This window comes from Trichomycterus rosablanca, chromosome 1, assembly GCF_030014385.1.
Source record: "Trichomycterus rosablanca isolate fTriRos1 chromosome 1, fTriRos1.hap1, whole genome shotgun sequence".
NCBI lineage: Eukaryota > Metazoa > Chordata > Actinopteri > Siluriformes > Trichomycteridae > Trichomycterus > Trichomycterus rosablanca.
In genome coordinates, this window is record NC_085988.1 from 26,357,529 (window position 1) to 26,378,171 (window position 20,643).

The 20,643-nt window shown below is 38.9% G+C and overlaps 2 protein-coding genes across 3 annotated transcripts in view; one reads left to right on the forward strand and one right to left on the reverse strand.

The window, feature by feature from the left end:
* elp1 (elongator acetyltransferase complex subunit 1) overlaps positions 1 to 8,470 on the reverse strand; it is a 34,303-nt gene extending 25,833 nt beyond the window's left edge. Inside the window, exons 1-9 of one of the 2 annotated variants that reach the window (XM_062990952.1) lie at positions 8,397 to 8,470; positions 8,009 to 8,173; positions 3,441 to 3,593; positions 3,257 to 3,338; positions 2,088 to 2,168; positions 1,881 to 1,966; positions 530 to 629; positions 358 to 448; positions 159 to 282 (exon numbers count right to left, since the gene is read on the reverse strand). In XM_062990952.1, the coding sequence (XP_062847022.1) occupies positions 159 to 282; positions 358 to 448; positions 530 to 629; positions 1,881 to 1,966; positions 2,088 to 2,168; positions 3,257 to 3,338; positions 3,441 to 3,593; positions 8,009 to 8,158 (867 nt within the window). In that variant the 5' untranslated portion in view covers positions 8,159 to 8,173; positions 8,397 to 8,470. Of the gene's footprint in view, positions 1 to 158; positions 283 to 357; positions 449 to 529; positions 630 to 987; positions 1,067 to 1,880; positions 1,967 to 2,087; positions 2,169 to 3,256; positions 3,339 to 3,440; positions 3,594 to 8,008; positions 8,174 to 8,396 lie in introns of those variants that run through there. The other variant, XM_062990956.1, reaches the window with a different exon arrangement.
* A 7,028-nt stretch (positions 8,471 to 15,498) lies between these two features.
* The window catches only part of tbc1d2 (TBC1 domain family, member 2), a 38,235-nt gene continuing 33,090 nt past the window's right edge, over positions 15,499 to 20,643 (forward strand). The window contains exon 1 of the mRNA XM_062997101.1: positions 15,499 to 15,793. Within this exon, the coding sequence (XP_062853171.1) occupies positions 15,515 to 15,793 (279 nt within the window). The 5' untranslated portion in view covers positions 15,499 to 15,514. The remainder of the gene's footprint in view (positions 15,794 to 20,643) is intronic.

The window sequence follows — 20,643 nt, forward strand, 5'->3', positions numbered from 1 at the left end:
TGTTATTTGACAAAAACAGTAGTGTGCTAATTTGACATTCTGCTTAGTATTGAAATGTTTTAACTGTCAGCATTAGATTTTGTTTTCACAAACCTTTTTACACATGTGTATTGTATTTGAAGATCACATCTGGCTTTGTAAGACTATCTGTGGCTTACCTTAACTTGATCTTTAGAGAAGGGCAAAGTAAAATCTCCATGCAGCAGACCGTTCTTTTCCATGAAAACAACACTGTGCTTGTTAGGGTGTCGCTGAGTCGAGGCTATCAAGCTACCTGAAGGTCTGAAGCACACAAGCATTTTAAGCTTTTACTAACCCTGTACTGCCAGAATCACATTTAACTCCTGAATCACTTACTTCCAGCTCAGAGCCTGTTCAAGACCATTGATCACTTCACTGGTAGCCTGCAGGACACATTCCCTGTTCCACACTCTGACTTTCCGAGCACCTGAAATTGCACAATAAAAAAAAGCTGTTTACCTGACCATTTTTCTTAAAAGCTAAAATTTTAAGAGTATACGACACCTGCCTGTCTGAGGGCAGATCGCACTGACAGCAAAGAGCTGCCCATCGCCCCTCCACGTGATTCTTGGACTGCGATCGTCCCATGATACAGCTGGCTGCACCTCCTTAATATACAAAGCAGAAACATCAGAATAAAATACATGACACAAACATGCATTTGTAATATATAATAAATTACAAAAGATGGACCACTATGTTTGTGTAATACAAACATTTGTAAAGGTGAAAATTTTTTAAATTTTCAAATGAAGCCTTTTGTTACTGATACATTCAGCCATGATTCAAGATTTCTTTATTGTTATTTAACTATATGTTTGTTTGTTTGTTTATTAAAATTTTAACGTCATGTTTTACACTTTTGGTTACATTCATGACAGGAACGGTAGTTACTCATTACACAAGGTTCATCAGTTCACAAGGTTATATCGAACACACTTGGACAATTTAGTATCTCCAAGTCACCTCACTTGTATGTCTTTGGACTGTGGGAGGAAACCGGAGCACCCGGATGAAACCCATGCAGACGGGGAGAACATGCAAATTCCACACAGAAAGGACCTGGACCACCCCATCTGTGATCGAACCAAGGACCTTCTAGCTGTGAGGTGACAGTGCTACCCACTTAGCCACTGTGTCGCCCTTTTCAACTATACACACATAAAAAAAGTACACTGAAGAACGAAATTACATTGCGTTTGGTTTACCAGTATAAAACACAGGAGCAAAAAAGAAAGACAAATAACTAAATAATAAAATAAGAATTTTAATAATAAAATATAGAGTGAAATAGTAGAAAAAAATCTAAAAACCTAAAACTCTTAAATATTGCACACAGTTTTTAACTGTATATGATTCAAGTTATTTTGGATATTGTGTATGGATTTAAATTGGACTATAAAGAATTGTAGGTATTTCAGATATTGCACATGATCCTCTATACTTAAGAGTCTAATGGCAGTTGGGTAGAAGCTCTTAAATAGCCTGATTAGGGCACCAATTCATCACAGGGATTGAACCATCCCACCTATCTCAGACATAGCAGACCACGATTGTGTAACCACCTGTCAGGTCAATAGCACCATTATTCAAACCCAGGTCTCAGTGGTGTTGGGCTATGCCCTGCTTGGTACAATACATAATTGATCATTTTGTTTGCCTTTTTTTCTTATATAAACATACGTACATTTCCTTCTACATAAGATTTTATGCCATTTAAAGCCATCAAATCAAATTATTAGAGAAATAATCATGTGTTCACAAACAAGAAAAGTTCAAAATGAATCTCCTGGTAATGAATTTGTCTAATAGCGCTTAGGAAATGACTCTCTCTATAAGCAGTATGAACAAAGACTTACAGCAGCTTTCCTCTGAGCAGCTTTCTTTCCTTCTGAGCCATGAAACTGTGTCTCCTTCTTTCCCCATCCTACAGTAATGAATTTACCTGATACACAAGCACAGACAAATTTATTAATAGACAGACTGACCACAACATCTTTTAACACTAAAAAACATTAATGAGCTCTCAGATCTCTGCAGATGGAATAGGTTTGTGTGCAGCTCACCTTCTCCAAACTCATCCTGGTGAATGGCCACCTCAGTTACTGGCTCAAAGTCTTTAGTCATCATGATGATTGTCTCCTGACCTAAATGGCATAAATAACAAATAGCAAATAAAAGTGTAAACTATAAACATAATTCACATTTCGCTAGCCAGAATTTTAAAAAATTTGCATTTTAAACCATGTATAAGGACAAAATGCAAAGAAAAGCTGATCAGTTATGTCAATGTTCCTGTATTAAGCAGGCCAAAGACATTTCATTTGTAACCATGCACCACCACTAAGACCTGGGTTTAAATAGCTGTGCTATCAACCTGACAGTTGTCTAAACAGACATGATCTGCTATGTCTGGGAAAGGTCGCGGGTTGAAGCCCTGAGATGAATTAGTGGCCTGATACTGCACTGTGCAGTGCAGTACTGTCAGGCTCTTTAAGAGATTCTACCCAACCGTCATTAGACTCTTGACTACTGGGAAATATGCAATATCCAAAATAACTAAAAATTTATAGTCCTAACTAAATCCATACACAATAAATTTTATAAATTTTATACAGTTCAAAACTGAATAATTGTGAAATATTTAGGTGTTTTAGATTTGTGTAGGATTTAGTTGGTTTATTTTAGGTTTTATTTCTTTCATTTCCCCCTTTTAAATTTTTGAGATTCTCATTGTATTATTTAGTTCTTTGTGTTCTTTCTTGCTTCTGTGTTTTAATCCAGTAAGCCAAATGCAACATAATTTCATTCTGCTGTGTACTCTTGAGGGTGGGGTTTAATTGCAAGGTCCACTGTGCAATGTTGTAAAGGTAGTGAATAAGTGGGCAAACGTAGAATAAAATGTTATTTAAATTTAAATGCTTAAAATGGTTAGTAATTATTTTAACGACTGCTCACAATGAACACATAAACCTTCAATTCCTCCATATTAATTTCTGTAAACATTATATGTTTTCTCATTTAACAATTAGTATGCTGTTCATTTAACAAAGCAGATATCTGAATATCAAACAATCCCCATCTCTAATATTTATTAATATTTTTGATGACAAATGTGTTGACATGCTTTTGTGATTTTTCTATTAATTACTTCACTGTGAAGCAATTTACTATTTAATACAGTTACGCTCTTGTGGGTTTTAGTAATGAATAGTGTGCTGTTGTGCTCACAGACCTGTACAGAGTGTCACCAGCTCCTGGTCTGGACTCCAACTCATGGCAGTCAGTCCACTATCCACACTCCCAACACACTCCAACTATCCAAACACACAAACATTTAGAAGTTAAGGAAGAGGACACGTGCATATTATAATAAACAGTGTGCAGCAAACAGGAGGCTAAGATGACTGCCCTAATACCTGATTTGTATTGAGGTTGTACAAAATAACATCGCCTTGAGCAGTGGCCACACAGACCGATTCCTGATCTGGAAGATCCTGAACACCCACAACAACTCCTGTGCCATCCTCTGGAAGATAGTTCTCTGCTGTCAGAGATACCTCGTTCAATATCTAGACACAGGAACAATGGAATAAGCATCCCAAAGCACCACAAAAACACAGTTAAAGAAACAGTTAAAGCATGTATTATAATAATAATAATAATAATGAGTTGAATAAGTTGTGTTACAGCATTAGAATGATCAAACTGTGTTGGGCCTATAAGCATATATTTGTAAGCAGTTTTTAACATATTTTTCATTTTCAGCTAAAGTATAAACAGGATTTTAACATGACCAGCATACTGCGAACTCAATGGCAAACTCATCAACCCTATTTGTAAACTGTGTCAAGTCAAGTGTTAAGTAATGTTAAAATAATCTCAAAAGGCCAATTGTGTGGTTTCTTTCACTGTTAGCTCTAAAATTGGCTAAATTATGTCTCATTATAAGAAAACAATACTAAAAGCAAATAGGCTGATATCACTGTTGAAGCATTACAACTTTCAAATTTCCAAGATTTAAAGGTGGAAGTAGCTGGCTTAATCCTAATTGATTTTTATATATTGGATATTGCCCAATGGTATTTTATTGTATTCAATACAATAGTAGGTGAAAGCCATTTTGGACGTTTGGACGTTTGCCAAATTTCTGTATCATCACCTTTCTAATCTTAAAAAAATAAACAATTATAAGGGGATAGAAAATTCAGTTGTTTAGTTTCTGTTTGGCTTGTGTGTGTACAAAGACCTTCAAGCTGTGTACAACACCTTGCAATAAAAAAGTAAAGCATTCACATTTGAATGGTTAATCAAACTGTACAAAACTATTGCACAATTTTACTAACTCTGTAACAGGTAAAGGTACAGCATATGTGAGAGGGCAGTTTTTTATAAGTTATTTCATTGAGAAGCTAACTTTAACGCTCATCGAGTACTTTTCGTTACCCTTGTTACCTTTAAGTTAAGCTTTACAGACTTAAGATTCAAATACATGAGAAAACAGATTTTATTTAAATCTTTGTAGCATGTGTCAAGTGTCCACAACCAGTCCCTTAATATTGTAAAACTGGGGTATATTCTGGAAAGATGTCACACTGTAACACCCCTAGTTTATTTGTTTATATATTCATCCATTTATTAAAGCAATAAGCAACGAGAGGCCGTGCGTTACTGTGATTTTAGCACGGGGATGACGTTTTTGGCACAACGCAAAGCGGAGTGCCTAAAACTTCTTTCCCGTGCTAAAATCATAGCAGTAACGCACGGTCTCGAGTGGCTTACAGTGGGGGAAATAAGTATTTGATCCCCTGCTGATTTTGTAAGTTTACCCCCTTACAAAGACTTGAACAGTCTATAATTTTTATGGAAGGTTTATTTTAACAGAGAGAGACAGAATATCAACAAAAAATCCAGAAAAAAAACATTAAATAAAAGTTCTAAATTAATTTGTATTTAATTAAGGGAAATAAGTATTTGATCCCCTACCAACCAGCAAGAATTCTGACCCCCACAGACCGGTTATGTGCCCATGAGGCACACAAATTAGTCCTGTCCCTGTATAAAAGACTCCTGTCACAGAATCAGTTTCTTCTGTTCAAATCTCTCGACCACCATGGGCAAGACCAAAGAGCTATCAAAGGACGTCAGGGACAAGATTGTAGACCTGCACAAGGCTGGAATGGGCTACAAGACCATCAGCAAGAAGCTTGAAGAGAAAGAGACCACTGTTGGTGCGATCATTCGAAAATGGAAGAAATACAAGATCACAGTCAATCACCCTCACTCTGGAGCTCCATGCAAGATCTCACCTGGTGGGGTAAGAATGATTCTGAGAAAGGTGAGGTCAGTCCAGAATTATACGGTAGGAGCTTGTCAATGATCTCAAGGGAGCTGCGAGCAGAGAAATGCTGGATATGACCCCAAGAACACCATCCCCACCGGGCATTTCTCTGCCTCCAAACACGGCAAGTGGAGTTGATGCCAAAGAGCTCAATTTTGGTCTCATCTGACCATATCACATTCTCCCAAGCTTTCTCTGAATCATTCAGGTGTTCATTGGCAAACTTCAGACGGGCCTGTACATGAGCCTTCTTGAGCAGAGGGACTTTGCGGGCACTGCAGGATCTCAATCCATTACGGCGAAGTGTGTTACTAATGGTTTTCTTGGTGACTGTGCTCCCAGCTCCCTTGAGATCATTGACAAGCTCCTCCCGTGTAATTCTGGGCTGATCTCACCTTTCTCAGAATCATTCTTACCCCACCAGGTGAGATCTTGCATGGAGCTCCAGAGTGAGGGTGATTGACTGTGATCTTGTATTTCTTCCATTTTCAAATTATCGCACCAACAGTGGTCTCTTTCTCCTCAAGCTTCTTGCTGATGGTCTTGTAGCCCATTCCAGCCTTGTGCAGGTCTACAATCTTGTCCCTGACGTCCTTTGATAGCTCTTTGGTCTTGCCCATGGTGGTCGAGAGATTTGAACAGAAGAAACTGATTCTGTGACAGGAGTCTTTTATACAGGGACAGGACTAATTTGTGTGCCTTTTGTGCACATAACCGGTCTGTGGGGGTCAGAATTCTTGCTGGTTGGTAGGGGATCAAATACTTATTTCCCTTAATTAAATACAAATTAATTCATAACCTTTATTTAATGTTTTTTTCTGGATTTTTTGTTGATATTCTGTCTCTCTCTGTTAAAATAGTCTTTGTAAGGGGGTAAACTTACAAAATCAGCAGGGGATCAAATACTTATTTCCCCCACTGTATTGCTTTTATAAAACGGCGGTCAACATAAAATATAATAAATACAACAATGTTTAATTCATAAATGTATTTATTGTGTATAAACGTACATTATAAAACGGATATTTCCGGTCCTAAAATCTGATTGGCTGAGCCGCGTTCGAAGCCGTTGTAAAATCCCCGATAAACGCACACCTAGGACCACCTCACATCATTCCATATTAATACGCCACTGAATAGAAAAAGTTAATGTTATTTTCGCCCTCATGTTGCCTAGCAACACTGTTAATCGAACTATTTTGCGTCACGGAAGAATGCTTTATTGTAAGTTTATACACGATAAATACATTTATGAATTAAACATTGTTGTATTTTAAAGCAATAAGCCACGAGAGGCCGTACGTTACTGTGATTTTAGCACGGGGATGACGTTTTTGGCACGACGCGAAGCGGAGTGCCTAAAACTTCTTTCCCCGTGCTAAAATCGTAACAGTAACGTACGGTCTCGAGTGGCTTATTGCTTTTATAAAACGGCGGTCAACATAAAATATAATAAATACAACAATGTTTAATTCATAAATGTATTTATTGTGTATAAACTTACAATAAAGCATTCTTCCGCGACGCAAAATAGTTCGATTAACAGTGTTGCTAGGCAACATGAGGGCGAAAATAACATTAAATTTTTCTTTTCAGTGGCGTATTAATATGGAATGATGTGAGGTGGTCCTAGGTGTGCGTTTATCGGGGATTTTACAACGGCTTCGAACGCGGCTCAGCCAATCAGATTTTAGGACCGGAACTATCCGTTTTATAAATTATATTTTATGTTGACCGCCGTTTTATAAAAGCAATAAGCCACTCGAGACCGTGCATTACTGTTATGATTTTAGCACGGGGAAAGAAGTTTTAGGCACTCCGCTTCGCATCGTGCCAAAAACGTCATCCCCGTGCTAAAATCACAGTAATGCACGGCCTCTCGTGGCTTATTGCTTTAATAAAGCATTCTTCCACGACCGCAGGTAGTTCGTTAACAGTGTTGCTAGGCAACATGAGGGCGAACATAACATTCACTTTTTCTTTTCAGTGGCGTATTAATATGGAATGATGTGAGGTGGTCCTAGGTGTGCGTTTATCGGGGATTTTACAACGGCTTCGAACGCGGCTCAGCCAATCAGATTTTAGGACCGGAACTATCCGTTTTAAAAAGTCCAATTTACCACCGCTTCATCCTATTCAGGGTCAAGGTGGGTCCAATTCACTGGGTAAGAGGTAGGAAATACCCTGGACAGGTCACCAGTCCATCACAGGGCTGGCTCACACAAACACATTCATACCTAGGGTAATTTTGTATCTCCAGTTAACCTCACTTGCATGTCTTTGGAGTGTGGGAGAAAACCCACTCAGACACGGGAAGAACATGCAAACTCCACACAGAAAGTACCTGGACCGCTCTGCCTAAGAATCAAACCCAGGACCTTCTTGCTGTGAGGCTACAGTGCCACCCACCAAGCCACGGTGGGTCAAAGCCACCCCACTCTCGGTTTATACAATCCTAAACTGGTGGCACTATGGTTTCCTCACATTCCTTTTTACTTTTTAAGGCTTAACATGAGCAAATCCAGTACAAATTATACACTGACTGACAGATTACATATGATACAACCAAAAAGAACTAGGAATGTTTGTATTTAGTCAGACTACTTCTTTAAAAGTATATGTTATATGATGAGAGAGTGCAGTTACCTGTCCTGTACTGCTGTTGTATTCAGTGATGGAGAACTGAGAGCAGATCACTAATGTTCCTGTATCCGTCCTGACTGATACACACTGAGGAGAGCCCGGACTGTCCAGCTCTGACCAGCACACACACTTCACCAGCTTCAGGTTCCTCATTTCAGTTCGGTTTCACTGTACAGAACAGCACCGAGGCACACAGAACATATAGGAACTACTATTTTTTTCTTATTTAGCTCTGTTCACCTGAACACGTTGATCACACACATACACATACACACACACACAGTCTGTTTACTTATCAAGCAGTCTAATTCTACTAACACATGCATAAAGACTGAGAAACATAGCGGCTACTGGTCTGATCAATTAATATACACACAGAACTCTTACTTACAGAACATAAACCGCTACCTGCTAAATCATTTGGACATAAACACAACCACGCTGTCAAGTTCCTGTAGTTTCAACTCTGACCTCTTAGACAGGCAGACATATTGTTTAGTTTCTAACAGCGCCATCTATCAGCGGAGAAGCGCAATGACTTTTACTCAGCAACTCGACTGTTTTGTTGAAACATCTTTGACAGGAACTTTAATATTCTAGTTCACAGTTTATTGTTTGTTTTTTTATTTCTGTTTTCTGAATTTAACATTTCAAAAAAATAATGTTAAAGTGTTTTTACATTTAGATCTATTATATGTTTATTATTTTCCCCATTTATCAAATTCAACACATATGTAGGAATTGTGCAGAGGTCGGCTGTGTGCAATAGATGTAATAAGTAAAATAGTTTTTCTACTCAAATAATCAACAGATTAGTGTCAAGAAGTCCAGGTCAAATTCTGGCCAAAAACTGTATAAACAACAAGAATAAACTATTGTTTATACTATTACTAAACTGTTACTTTTTAATAAGCCAATAAACCACAAAATTTTTTTCATAATTATTAGGGTGTAAAGCTGACTGTATAAAACAACTTAAGTACATAATCAAATGTATTTATTTATTTATTAGGATTTTAACATAATGTTTTACACACGTTGGTTACATTCATGACAAAACAGTTAGTTAAAGGGGTTGGACAAAATAACTGAAACACCTGTCATTTTAGTGTGGGAGGTTTCATGGCTAAATTGGACCAGTCTGGTGGCCAATCTTCATTAATTGCACATTGCACCAGTAAGAGCAGAGTGTGAAGGTTCAATTAGCAGGGTAAGAGCACAGTTTTGCTCAAAATATTGCAATGCACACAACATTATGGGTGACATACCAGAGTTCAAAAGAGGACAAATTGTTGGTGCACGTCTTGCTGGCGCATCTGTGACCAAGACAGCAAGTCTTTGTGATGTATCAAGAGCCACAGTATCCAGGGAAATGTCAGCATACCACCAAGAAGGACAAACCACATCCAACAGGATTAACTGTGGACGCAAGAGGAAGCTGTCTGAAAGGGATGTTCGGGTGCTAACCCGGATTGTATCCAAAAAACATAAAACCACGGCTGCCCAAATCACGGCAGAATTAAATGTGCACCTCAACTCTCCTGTTTCCACCAGAACTGTCCGTCGGGAGCTCCACAGGGTCAATATACACGGCCGGGCTGCTATAGCCAAACCTTTGGTCACTCGTGCCAATGCCAAACGTGGGTTTCAATGGTGCAAGGAGCGCAAATCTTGGGCTGTGGACAATGTGAAACATGTATTGTTCTCTGATGAGTCCACCTTTACTGTTTTCCCCACATCCGGGAGAGTTACGGTGTGGAGAAGCCCCAAAGAAGCGTACCACCCAGACTGTTGCATGCCCAGAGTGAAGCATGGGGGTGGATCAGTGATGGTTTGGGCTGCCATATCATGGCATTCCCTTGGCCCAATACTTGTGCTAGATGGGTGCGTCACTGCCAAGGACTACCGAACCATTCTGGAGGACCATGTGCATCCAATGGCGGTGCCGTGTATCAGGATGACAATGCACCAATACACACAGCAAGACTGGTGAAAGATTGGTTTGATGAACATGAAAGTGAAGTTGAACATCTCCCATGGCCTGCACAGTCACCAGATCTAAATATTATTGAGCCACTTTGGGGTGTTTTGGAGAAGCGAGTCAGGAAACGTTTTCCTCCACCAGCATCACGTAGTGACCTGGCCACTATCCTGCAAGAAGAATGGCTTAAAATCCCTCTGACCACTGTGCAGGACTTGTATATGTCATTTCCAAGACGAATTGACGCTGTATTGGCCACAAAAGGAGGCCCTACACCATACTAATAAATTATTGTGGTCTAAAACCAGGTGTTTCAGTTATTTTGTCCAACCCCTGTACTTATTACACAAGATTCATTAGTTCACAAGTTCAATGTCAAACACAGTCATGGACAATTTTGTATCTCCAATTCACCTCACTGGGTGGCTCGGTGGGTAGCACTGTCGCCTCACAGCAAGAAGGTCCTGGGTTCGATGCCCAGGTGGGGCGGTCCGGGTCCGTTCTGTGTGGAGTTTGCATGTTCTCCCCGTGTATGGGTGGGTTTCCTCCGGGAGCTCCGGTTTCCTCCCACAGTCCAAAAACATGCAGTCAGGTTAATTGGAGACATTGAATTGCCCTATAGATGAATGTGTGTGTGTGTGTGTGTGTGTGTGTGTGTGTCTGCCCTGCAATGGACTGGCGTCCCGTCCAAGGACTGTGTGCCTTGCGCCCATTGAAAAGCTGGGATTGGCTCCAGCGACATTGATTGGATAAATGGTTAGCAAAGTGAGTGAGTGAATTCACCTCACTTGCATGTTTTTGGACTTTGGGAGGAAACCGGAGCTCCCGAAGGAAACCCACGCAGGCACAGGGAGAACATGCAAACTCCACACAGAAAGGACCCAAACCGAGGCAACAATGCTACCCACTGAGCCACTGTGCCTCCACACATAATCAAATAATGATAATAATAATAATAGAGTGGCACAGTGGCTCAGTGGGTAGCACTGTTGTCTCACAGCAGGGTGATAGGTTAAGTTCCCAGCTAGAGTGTTCTAGGTCTTTTCCGGTTTCCTCCCACAAGTCCAAAAACATGTAGTCAGGTTAATTTATATTAATACCAATACTACTAATATTTCCAAACACACACACACAAAAACATTTTTCATAATTATTAGGGTGTAGGGCTGACTGTATAAAACAACTCAAGTACATAATCAAACGTATTTATTAGGATTAATCATGTTTTACACACTTGGGTTACATTCATGACAGGACAGGTAGTTACTCATTACACAAGATTCATCAGTTCACAAGTTCAATGTCAAACACAGTCTTGGACAATTTAGTATCTCCAATTCACCTCACTTGCATGTTTTTGGACTTTGAGAGGAAACCGGAGCTCCTGGAGGAAACCCACACAGACACGGGGAGAACATGCAAACTCCACACAGAAAGGACCCATACCGCTCAACCTGGGAATCGAACCCAGGACATTCTTGCTGTGAGGTTTACAGTGCTACCCACATGGGTTCAATTCCCAGCTAGAGTGTTCTAGGTCTTTTCCGGTTTCCTCCCACAAGTCCAAAGACATGTAGTCAGGTTAATTTATACTAATACCAATACTACTAATATTTCCACACACACACAAACACATTTGCCTAAAATTATAATGTTATGTTATGAAAAAAACATCAAATGAAAGTACATAATTAAACAAGTTAAACATTTCCACATTTCCCCCCACACTTAGAAAGAATAATGTAATTGACATGAGAATAGTTCCTTTTTTATTGTACTTATACAATACACGCTGCTACCAGGAATTGCAGAAGTTTGTTTTGAATTGATAAACCACAACTACATGCTGTGAATGCTGAAATGTACATTTTACATCATAAACATTACCTGCAAAATATACTTGTGAACTGACTGCTTTACTTTGCCCCTAGGTGTGAGTAAATATATGAGTGAGTGTGTGGTGCCATGATAGCCTGGTGCTATGTTAACTCACAACACTCAACTAGGGTGAAGTCCTAGTAATTTGGGACATTTTTGGTAGACTACCAAGAAATCATCTACAAAGCTAAAGACAACCATCTACAAAGCTAAGGACAACCTAAAGTGTTAGTTTTAAAATTTGTTATAAATCAGTGTTATATTTCCATAAAAAAGTGATTTGCCAAGTAAAGTACATTAGAAACTTTAGACCTTGAAACACATCCCTACTTCACTCCCATGTCATGTTCAGGTAAAATGAGAGAGGTGGTAAGCTAAAATTGTATTTTACAATTCATAAAGTTAAAATAGACATCATGCTTTTTTGTATTTTAAATGGTTAAATGCATTCATCAGTTTTCATTAATTCATTAAATCATTAATGTAGCATAGTAGGAGGGTGTAACTCTACCCACTACACCATGATACATACAATCAAAGTTAATTTAATATTAGGAGCATATTAACTACATAATTCAAGCTACTAGATTTGATTTTTGTTGCCATTGGATGTAGCCAAATTTAATGTCTGTAATATGACAGTGGCACACAACAGCATAACTCATAATTTAATGCCACCTGGTAGCCTAGAAACCTGCCAATTTCACAATGTATCTAATACGTGTGATAACCACTGAAATCTTTTCGCATAAAAAGAACAGTGTATTGTTAAAACATTTTGATTGTGAGTCAATATTTAATAAAATACAACATCCTACAGTTTAAGTTGCAGTACTCTTATTACCATAAAGAGAAAATCAACATGCTGCATGGTTTATATTGCATGTCCATGTCTTGAAAAAGACATTTGTAGCAATCATGTACTGTGTTAACATGTTTGTTGACTGGCTGCTAATATTTAAAGAGCCTATAATGCAAAACCTTATTTGTCCTATTATGCCTGATTTCCCAAATTACCTGACTCTAGCATGGTTTGGGAAGGTAGGCTATTTTTATGATGTTATTTTGATGACAAATAAGGTATGATTACTGTAAAAGGTCAAGCTCACTATCTTTTCCCTGAGCATTGTTTAAATGTGGGATATGGGACCACTAGAGGGCTCAGTGGTACATTTGTGTTCCCAGGCTCAGTGAACGTTAAACCCTGGCACATGTACACATGCTGTCTGTGTACACAATCGCTTACTACATGGAACAGTGGAAGATACAGCAGGCTTGAGTCAGCTTTCTTCCTGCTTACTAAACAAACAAGTGTTAAGTACTGTTGCGGATTTAAAGCCTCCATGTCTCTGTTACTGTGGATATGCAGAAGTACCATATGCCAGCATTCCTCACGGACTTGGATTAAGGAAGTGAACACCGGTCTCAGGAGGATTCGGTTTACTCTCTGACTTAAGGAGTGTTAATACAACTGGTAACTGTCATACATTATACAGTTTTAAACCTTTAAGGTAATTAGTTATTTCACTGTTTATTATAAATGAGAATAATTTTGTCATTGACGAACATGTTGTTAGAGCAGTTAAGTACTGTCTGATTATTTGCTAGTTATTACCTGTGTGGTGTAAGGAGTTGATTTGAAAGCTGGTTTGTTGATTTGAAAGCTGGTGCGTTGATTTGAAAGTGTTTATGTTACGAAATCGACATAGGTTCTGCTAGATTTATTTTAATCAGGTACATGAAAAAGTTCAAAACACCATAATTATCTGTTAATACATGACAGGACCTTACTACCTAGACGGTACTATTTGCTTTACTGAATTCGATTCTTTGAACAAATCAGTTCAAGTGAATCGAGCTACCCGAGTTTTGATTTGTTTGTCCAATACAGCAACACTGTGGAGATTACTGGATACACTTAACCACTTGTTATTTTCTTTATTTTTTGTTTTTTCTTTATTAGTTTGTTGGTTTAGCTTAAATTTCTTATTTTGTGATAATATGGTAACAGTGTGTTAAAAACAATGGGTTGAAAAAAATATATAGTTAATTCCAGCAGCAGTTTGGTTGTGAATGTATTGAGTTAATAGATTTTGACAGCGAGTAGTTTTGTTTTGTAATTAGATGATGTAATAACATGATTTAACTTTAGAGGGAGAAAGTGTATTAGGAGAGAAGTAAATGTGAAGTGTGAGTGGTACATACAAGTTATTACAGCTGCTGGAAATGAATCAGTCAGTGTCCATCCTGCTTTTCTTTATAAGAAAAAATAGTGATTCATACAGCTTATGTCGAACCTACACACTTACAGCACTAAGGGAGCGTCTAAAAAGTGCATGAACAAGACAACATACTGTAGTGACATGTACCACATACTACACCTGTAGTCCAAAATAAAACACCTACAATATGGGTACAGTAATACATCATGATAAAAAAATTAAACACATATAATTAATACATATAATTTTAATATATTTAAGATTGTAGTAGCTGCCTAATGGGTTGTAGTACTTACTACAGCCGCAGTACAAAGTAAATCATTTATTTATTCACTGTCTGTTTTACCACCACTTATTCTAGTGAGATTTGTGGTGGGTCCGATTCATTGGGTGAACGATAGGAAACACTCCGGACAGGTCACCAGTCCATCACAAGGCAGACAAACACACATTCACACACACTTACACTTAGGGCAGTTTCTAGTAACTCCAGTTGGCCTGACTACATAGAGTAAACTGGAGCACTCGGAGGAAACCCACACAGAAATCTTCACACAGAAAGGAACCTTACCACCCAGCCGGGGAATTAAACTGAAGCCATTCTTGTTGTGAGATGACAGTGCTACCCACTGTGCCATCATGCCGCCCTATTCAAAATCAATTTTTTTCAAATTTAAATAAAATAAAGATTATAGTAGGCAGACGAGACAAAAGATAATGTGGTTCACTGTAGGGGTGTGAATGGTCCACCACCCAAACTTCATCTGGTAAGTAGAGGATCCTATAAGGAGTCCCTTTTTGATTAATAAATGGGCTACAATGGGGTGCCAAACTGCACAGAGCTATAGTCAGTAATTGTGTACAAAGTTAATCTGTATGATAGATGTAGTTTATGCAATATGAATGCATGCACAAGATAGCTGTATACAATCTGCGTGTGTATATAATAATGTACGGCCGTAGAATAATATCATGTATGTCTACTTAAACTAGAGTAAGGTAATGTTTACTATGGAAGTACTTCTGTAAGTCACTTTGGAAAAGAGCGTCTGCTAAATGCCGAAAAGGTAAACATATGAGTGTAAACTCAGGTTGTGTGCATTCAGTTGAATGTGTGCAGTTGCGTTATGCGTTCAAAACAATCCCTCATTCTTGAGTCTAATAAAGAACAATGACCCCGTCTTTGCCAGCACTGTTTCCTGAGCTTTTTTTCTTTTCTTCACTATTTTTAGCCAAATGGAAGAAAAGGGCGGATGCAAAAGAAATCTCATCAGCACTGCTGTGTCTCAGTCACTTCCCCCTCAAGCAGAAACAAACACATGTGCAGAAGACGAAGAGTGCTCCAGTGTAGACGAGCCACTGGAGGAGTTTGATTTAGATGAGATGGGGCTGTCCAGAGGGGAAGAGAACACTCAGGTTGATGCCTCCATGCTGGAGAGCACCATGAGCGCTATGAGGGGTACAGACTTTTCATTAGATACCAAGCTATGCGGCTACCTTCTCAAGCAAGCTGGCCCACTGAAAGCCTGGAAATCACGCTGGTTTACCTATGACGAGAAAAAGTGCCAGCTGTTCTACTATCGCACAGCACAGGACATGAATCCATTGGGCAAAGTAGAGCTTCGTAATGCCACTTTTAGTTACCCACTGCAAGGAGAGGAGGGCACCTTCCATATACAGACACCGGAACGTACATTCATACTCAAGGTATGTTTATTGTCCTAGAATACCAATGTATATTTAAAGGAAAGTCTTTTTGTCCTTTTTTTTGTCAAGAAAAATGGCATTTTTGATATGATACCAATAACAAAGCTCCAGGTACCATACGATATTACAATGACCTGTCACAATTATAGGATTTGTGCTGCCAGTTAAAAGTTACATAAATAATTGCAGCTACTACTTAGTCTTATGTACATGTATCTTCAGATATTCTCTTTCTTACAGCTTTAAAACACTTTGCCCCTTATCCATTTTTTCCCAATTTACTTTTGCTAATTTGTTGCATTTAAATGCCTTAGAACTTAGACAAATCTTAATATAAAGAAACCCAATTAAACACAAAATGCAGCTTTTAAATGATCATTCCATTTATTGAAGATAAACCTAATAAGTGGTTGCGCCACCATAAGCAGTAACAACTGCAATCAAACGTTTGCGATAACGTGCACTGAGTCTTATACATTGCTGTGGAGGAATTCTGTCCCACTCATCTTTGCAGAGTTGTTTAAATTTGGATACACTGTCAAGTCACGTCAAATTTATTTGTACTGTATTTATTACCGCTTTTTACAATAGACATTGTCTCAAAGCAACTTTACAGCATCCAGGACTAAAAACCCCTGATTAGCAAGCCGAGAGCAACAGTGGTCAGAAAAAACTCCCTTAAAAGTACAAGCAAGAAACATTGAGAGGAACCACACTTAACAGGACCAATCCTTCTTGGATGGCCTGGTGGATGATTGAGTTCATTAGAGTTTGCATAAATACACTAGATATGTGTAAATAAAATTATTTTTAAGAGCAAGTAAAGGAGCATAAAGAATGTAAACAGCTGTCACCATCTTTCAGTTCAGTCTGTGGTAGAATAAAGTCTGCTGGAGAGTTCTGGAAATTGGAGTGTTGTCACCACACTCTCTGTAAACTAACTGTCGTTTTGCTTTAATTACGATTGACCCAAGGGCTAATATACCTCCTTTCTCCTCGCCAACCAGCTGCGCAAATCTGTATGAGAAAATCGCTGAGCTTGAATGCAGGATATCTTTATTGCATACGTACGTACTGATAGTGGATATAAAAACCCCTGTTACGATGCCAAAATTTTGTAATGTAAAACTCAAAGAAAGATGAATTATTTTAGAACTGAAATAAAACTGAAATCTTTTAGGGGGAATAAAAGAACAAAATACAATAAAGCAGTTGCAACTTTTGATTTTATGACAGCATTCAGTCTTTTTGGGTAGGAGTCGGTTAATCAGCATGCCACATCTTGGCAATCTTTGCCCACTCAGTGTCCCAAATCTGTCAGATTGTGAGGGGATATCCTGTACACAGATCTCTCGGGATCACCCCATTTTCCCCAGATTTTTGATTGGATTTAGGTCTGTGCTCTAGCTTGGCCATTCAAAACTTCAGTCTCCTTTTGGTGAAGCTGTTCTTCTGTTGAATGCATGCTGCCATCACCATGCTTCACTGTGGGTATGGTGTTCTTTTGGTGATGTGCAGTGTTATTTGTTATTTTTGTTTGCACCAAACGTACCTTTTGGAATTTTGCCAAATTTTTTGGAAGTTCAACCTTGCTCTCATCTGACCACAAAACAGGTTTTTGTAAAATGCCGCTAGACTTGGTTGCTTTGTCCACTTGTTGAAGACTGTCTTTACTGTGTTACATGGTATATATAATGCCCTGGAAATTTTTTGTCCTTTTTTTTAACTGACTGACAATGAGATCCATTTGATACTTTGTAAGCTTGTTGTGGATCATGGTGTTTGCTGTAAGATGCAACTATATAAATGTCGGGAAAATCCTACTAGAAGAGCTGAACTTCATGTGGGGTTTATCAGTGTCACTTTAATTAATAGCTGGTGTCACTCACTACTGTTTAGCTACTATTTACTACTGTTGAGTATGAATGTGATTGGTTCATTTTGAACATCGCCACGTCCCCAATTATAAGAGGGTGTGCGCATTGTTGTGCACAGAATTTAAATAAATATAAATATTTATTTCAGTTTATTTCACTTAAATTGCACAGATTTCACAGACAAATCACATTAAAGGTGGAAATAAATCTAAAATTAATTGTCTTGGACTTTTTAAATCCACTGTGTATAGACAGAGGTATTTTGAGACTTTAGAGAGACATATGGTGCCATCAAGGCCTGTCTTTTACCAGGAAGTTCATGTTTTTTTTGTCTGCAATATAATGCAAGGCCTCATGCTGTATGCACTACAATAGCATGGCTTTGTGGACACAGAGTGCTTGTGCTTGACTGGCCTGTCAGCAGTACAGATGTGTCTGCAATTAAAAATGAAAAGGATGTTCTGGAGAAACACTATCCACATGGCCTCCAGGAGTCAGAATTAACTTGACAGCCCTTACAAATAGTCAGTTAGCCAAAGTGATGGATTGGCACTGGTGGTCTTTCCTGCTTTTTGACCAGTGTTTCTCTGTGGAACTGGACCTGCCATGACCCTAACCAGGATAAGGAGATGATGAAAAAATGGAAATTAGTTTTTTTCAACTTTCTGGTTACTAAGTGGATTTTGTCATCAGATAATTATCAGTATTGGCTTTAATACTGGCGCTATGGAACACAAAGTCCTTAAAATACACTAGATGTATGGACATACAGGTCCTTCTAAAAAAATTAGCATATTGTGATAAAGTTCATTATTTTCCATAATGTAATGATAAAAATTTAACTTTCATATATTTTAGATTCATTGCACACCAACTGAAATATTTCAGGTCTTTTATTGTTTTAATACTGATGATTTTGGCATACAGCTCATGAAAACCCAAAATTCAAAAAATTAGCATATCATGAAAAGGTTCTCTAAACGAGCTATTAACCTAATCATCTGAATCAACGAATTAACTCTAAACACCTGCAAAAGATTCCTGAGGCTTTTAAAAACTCCCAGCCTGGTTCATTACTCAAAACTGCAATCATGGGTAAGACTGCCGACCTGACTGCTGTCCAGAAGGCCATCATTGACACCCTCAAGCAAGAGGGTAAGACACAGAAAGAAATTTCTGAACGAATAGGCTGTTCCCAGAGTGCTGTATCAAGGCACCTCAGTGGGAAGTCTGTGGGAAGGAAAAAGTGTGGCAGAAAACGCTGCACAACGAGAAGAGGTGACCGGACCCTGAGGAAGATTGTGGAGAAGGGCCGATTCCAGACCTTGGGGGACCTGCGGAAGCAGTGGACTGAGTCTGGAGTAGAAACATCCAGAGCCACCGTGCACAGGCGTGTGCAGGAAATGGGCTACAGGTGCCGCATTCCCCAGGTCAAGCCACTTTTGAACCAGAGAAGCAGCACTGGACTGTTGCTCAGTGGTCCAAAGTACTGTTTTCGGATGAAAGCAAATTTTGCATGTCATTCGGAAATCAAGGTGCCAGAGTCTGGAGGAAGACTGGGGAGAAGGAAATGCCAATATGCCTGAAGTCCAGTGTCAAGTACCCACAGTCAGTGATGGTCTGGGGTGCCATGTCAGCTGCTGGTGTTGGTCCACTGTGTTTTATCAAGGGCAGGGTCAATGCAGCTAGCTATCAGGAGATTTTGGAGCACTTCATGCTTCCATCTGCTGAAAAGCTTTATGGAGATGAAGATTTCATTTTTCAGCACGACCTGGCACCTGCTCACAGTGCCAAAACCACTGGTGAATGGTTTACTGACCATGGTATTACTGTGCTCAATTGACCTGCCAACTCTCCTGACCTGAACCCCATAGAGAATCTGTGGGATATTGTGAAGAGAAAGTTGAGAGACACAAGACCCAACACTCTGGATGAGCTTAAGGCCGCTATCGAAGCATCCTGGGCCTCCATAACACCTCAGCAGTGCCACAGGCTGATTGCCTCCATGCCACGCCGCATTGAAGCAGTCATTTCTGCAAAAGGATTCCCGACCAAGTATTGAGTGCATAACTGAACATAATTATTTGAAGGTTGACTTTTTTTGTATTAAAAACACTTTTCTTTTATTGGTCGGACGAAATATGCTAATTTTTTGAGATAGGAATTTTGGGTTTTCATGAGCTGTATGCCAAAATCATCAGTATTAAAACAATAAAAGACCTGAAATATTTCAGTTGGTGTGCAATGAATGTAAAATATATGAAAGTTTAATTTTTATCATTACATTATGGAAAATAATGAACTTTATCACAATATGCTAATTTTTTGAGAAGGACCTGTATAAGCTTTTACAGTGTCCACTTGTCTGGGAAGCTTTTTCACAATATTTTGAATCGTGCGTCTGGGAATTCATCAAAGGATCATTTGTGGAGTCAGGCACTGGTATTGGACAAAATAGCCAGGCTCACAGTTGACATTCCAATCGTCCAAAAGGTGTTCAGTTGAGTTGAGGTCAGGGCTCTGGCTGGCCACTGAGGTTTCTCCACTCCAAGCTTATTAAACTCATGTCTTTGTGCAAAAAGGCACAAGAACAGGAAAGGGCCTTAGCCAAACCTTTTGCCACATAGTTAGAACAATATTATTCTTTATTATGTGTCACTAAAACACCTGAACTGAATGTTGGTATTTGTGTGAATCTGATGGGCACAGCTGAGGTAAACAGTTACAACCTTAACATTGGAATGTAGAACTATGACTAGGCTGGTACAACTTTGTACTGTGAAACTGAGAAGAACAAGTGATGACAAGTATCTCAAATATAATTCATTGCAAAACTATATGAGTTAAAAAAATTTCTTAATAACTTATTATTAACGCTACACTAGAATGACATGCTGCTCTGAGATGGTATGTGGTAACCCCACCTAGACAAAATAGACATGAAACCAGGGGCAACTGGCTTACTCAGACAAA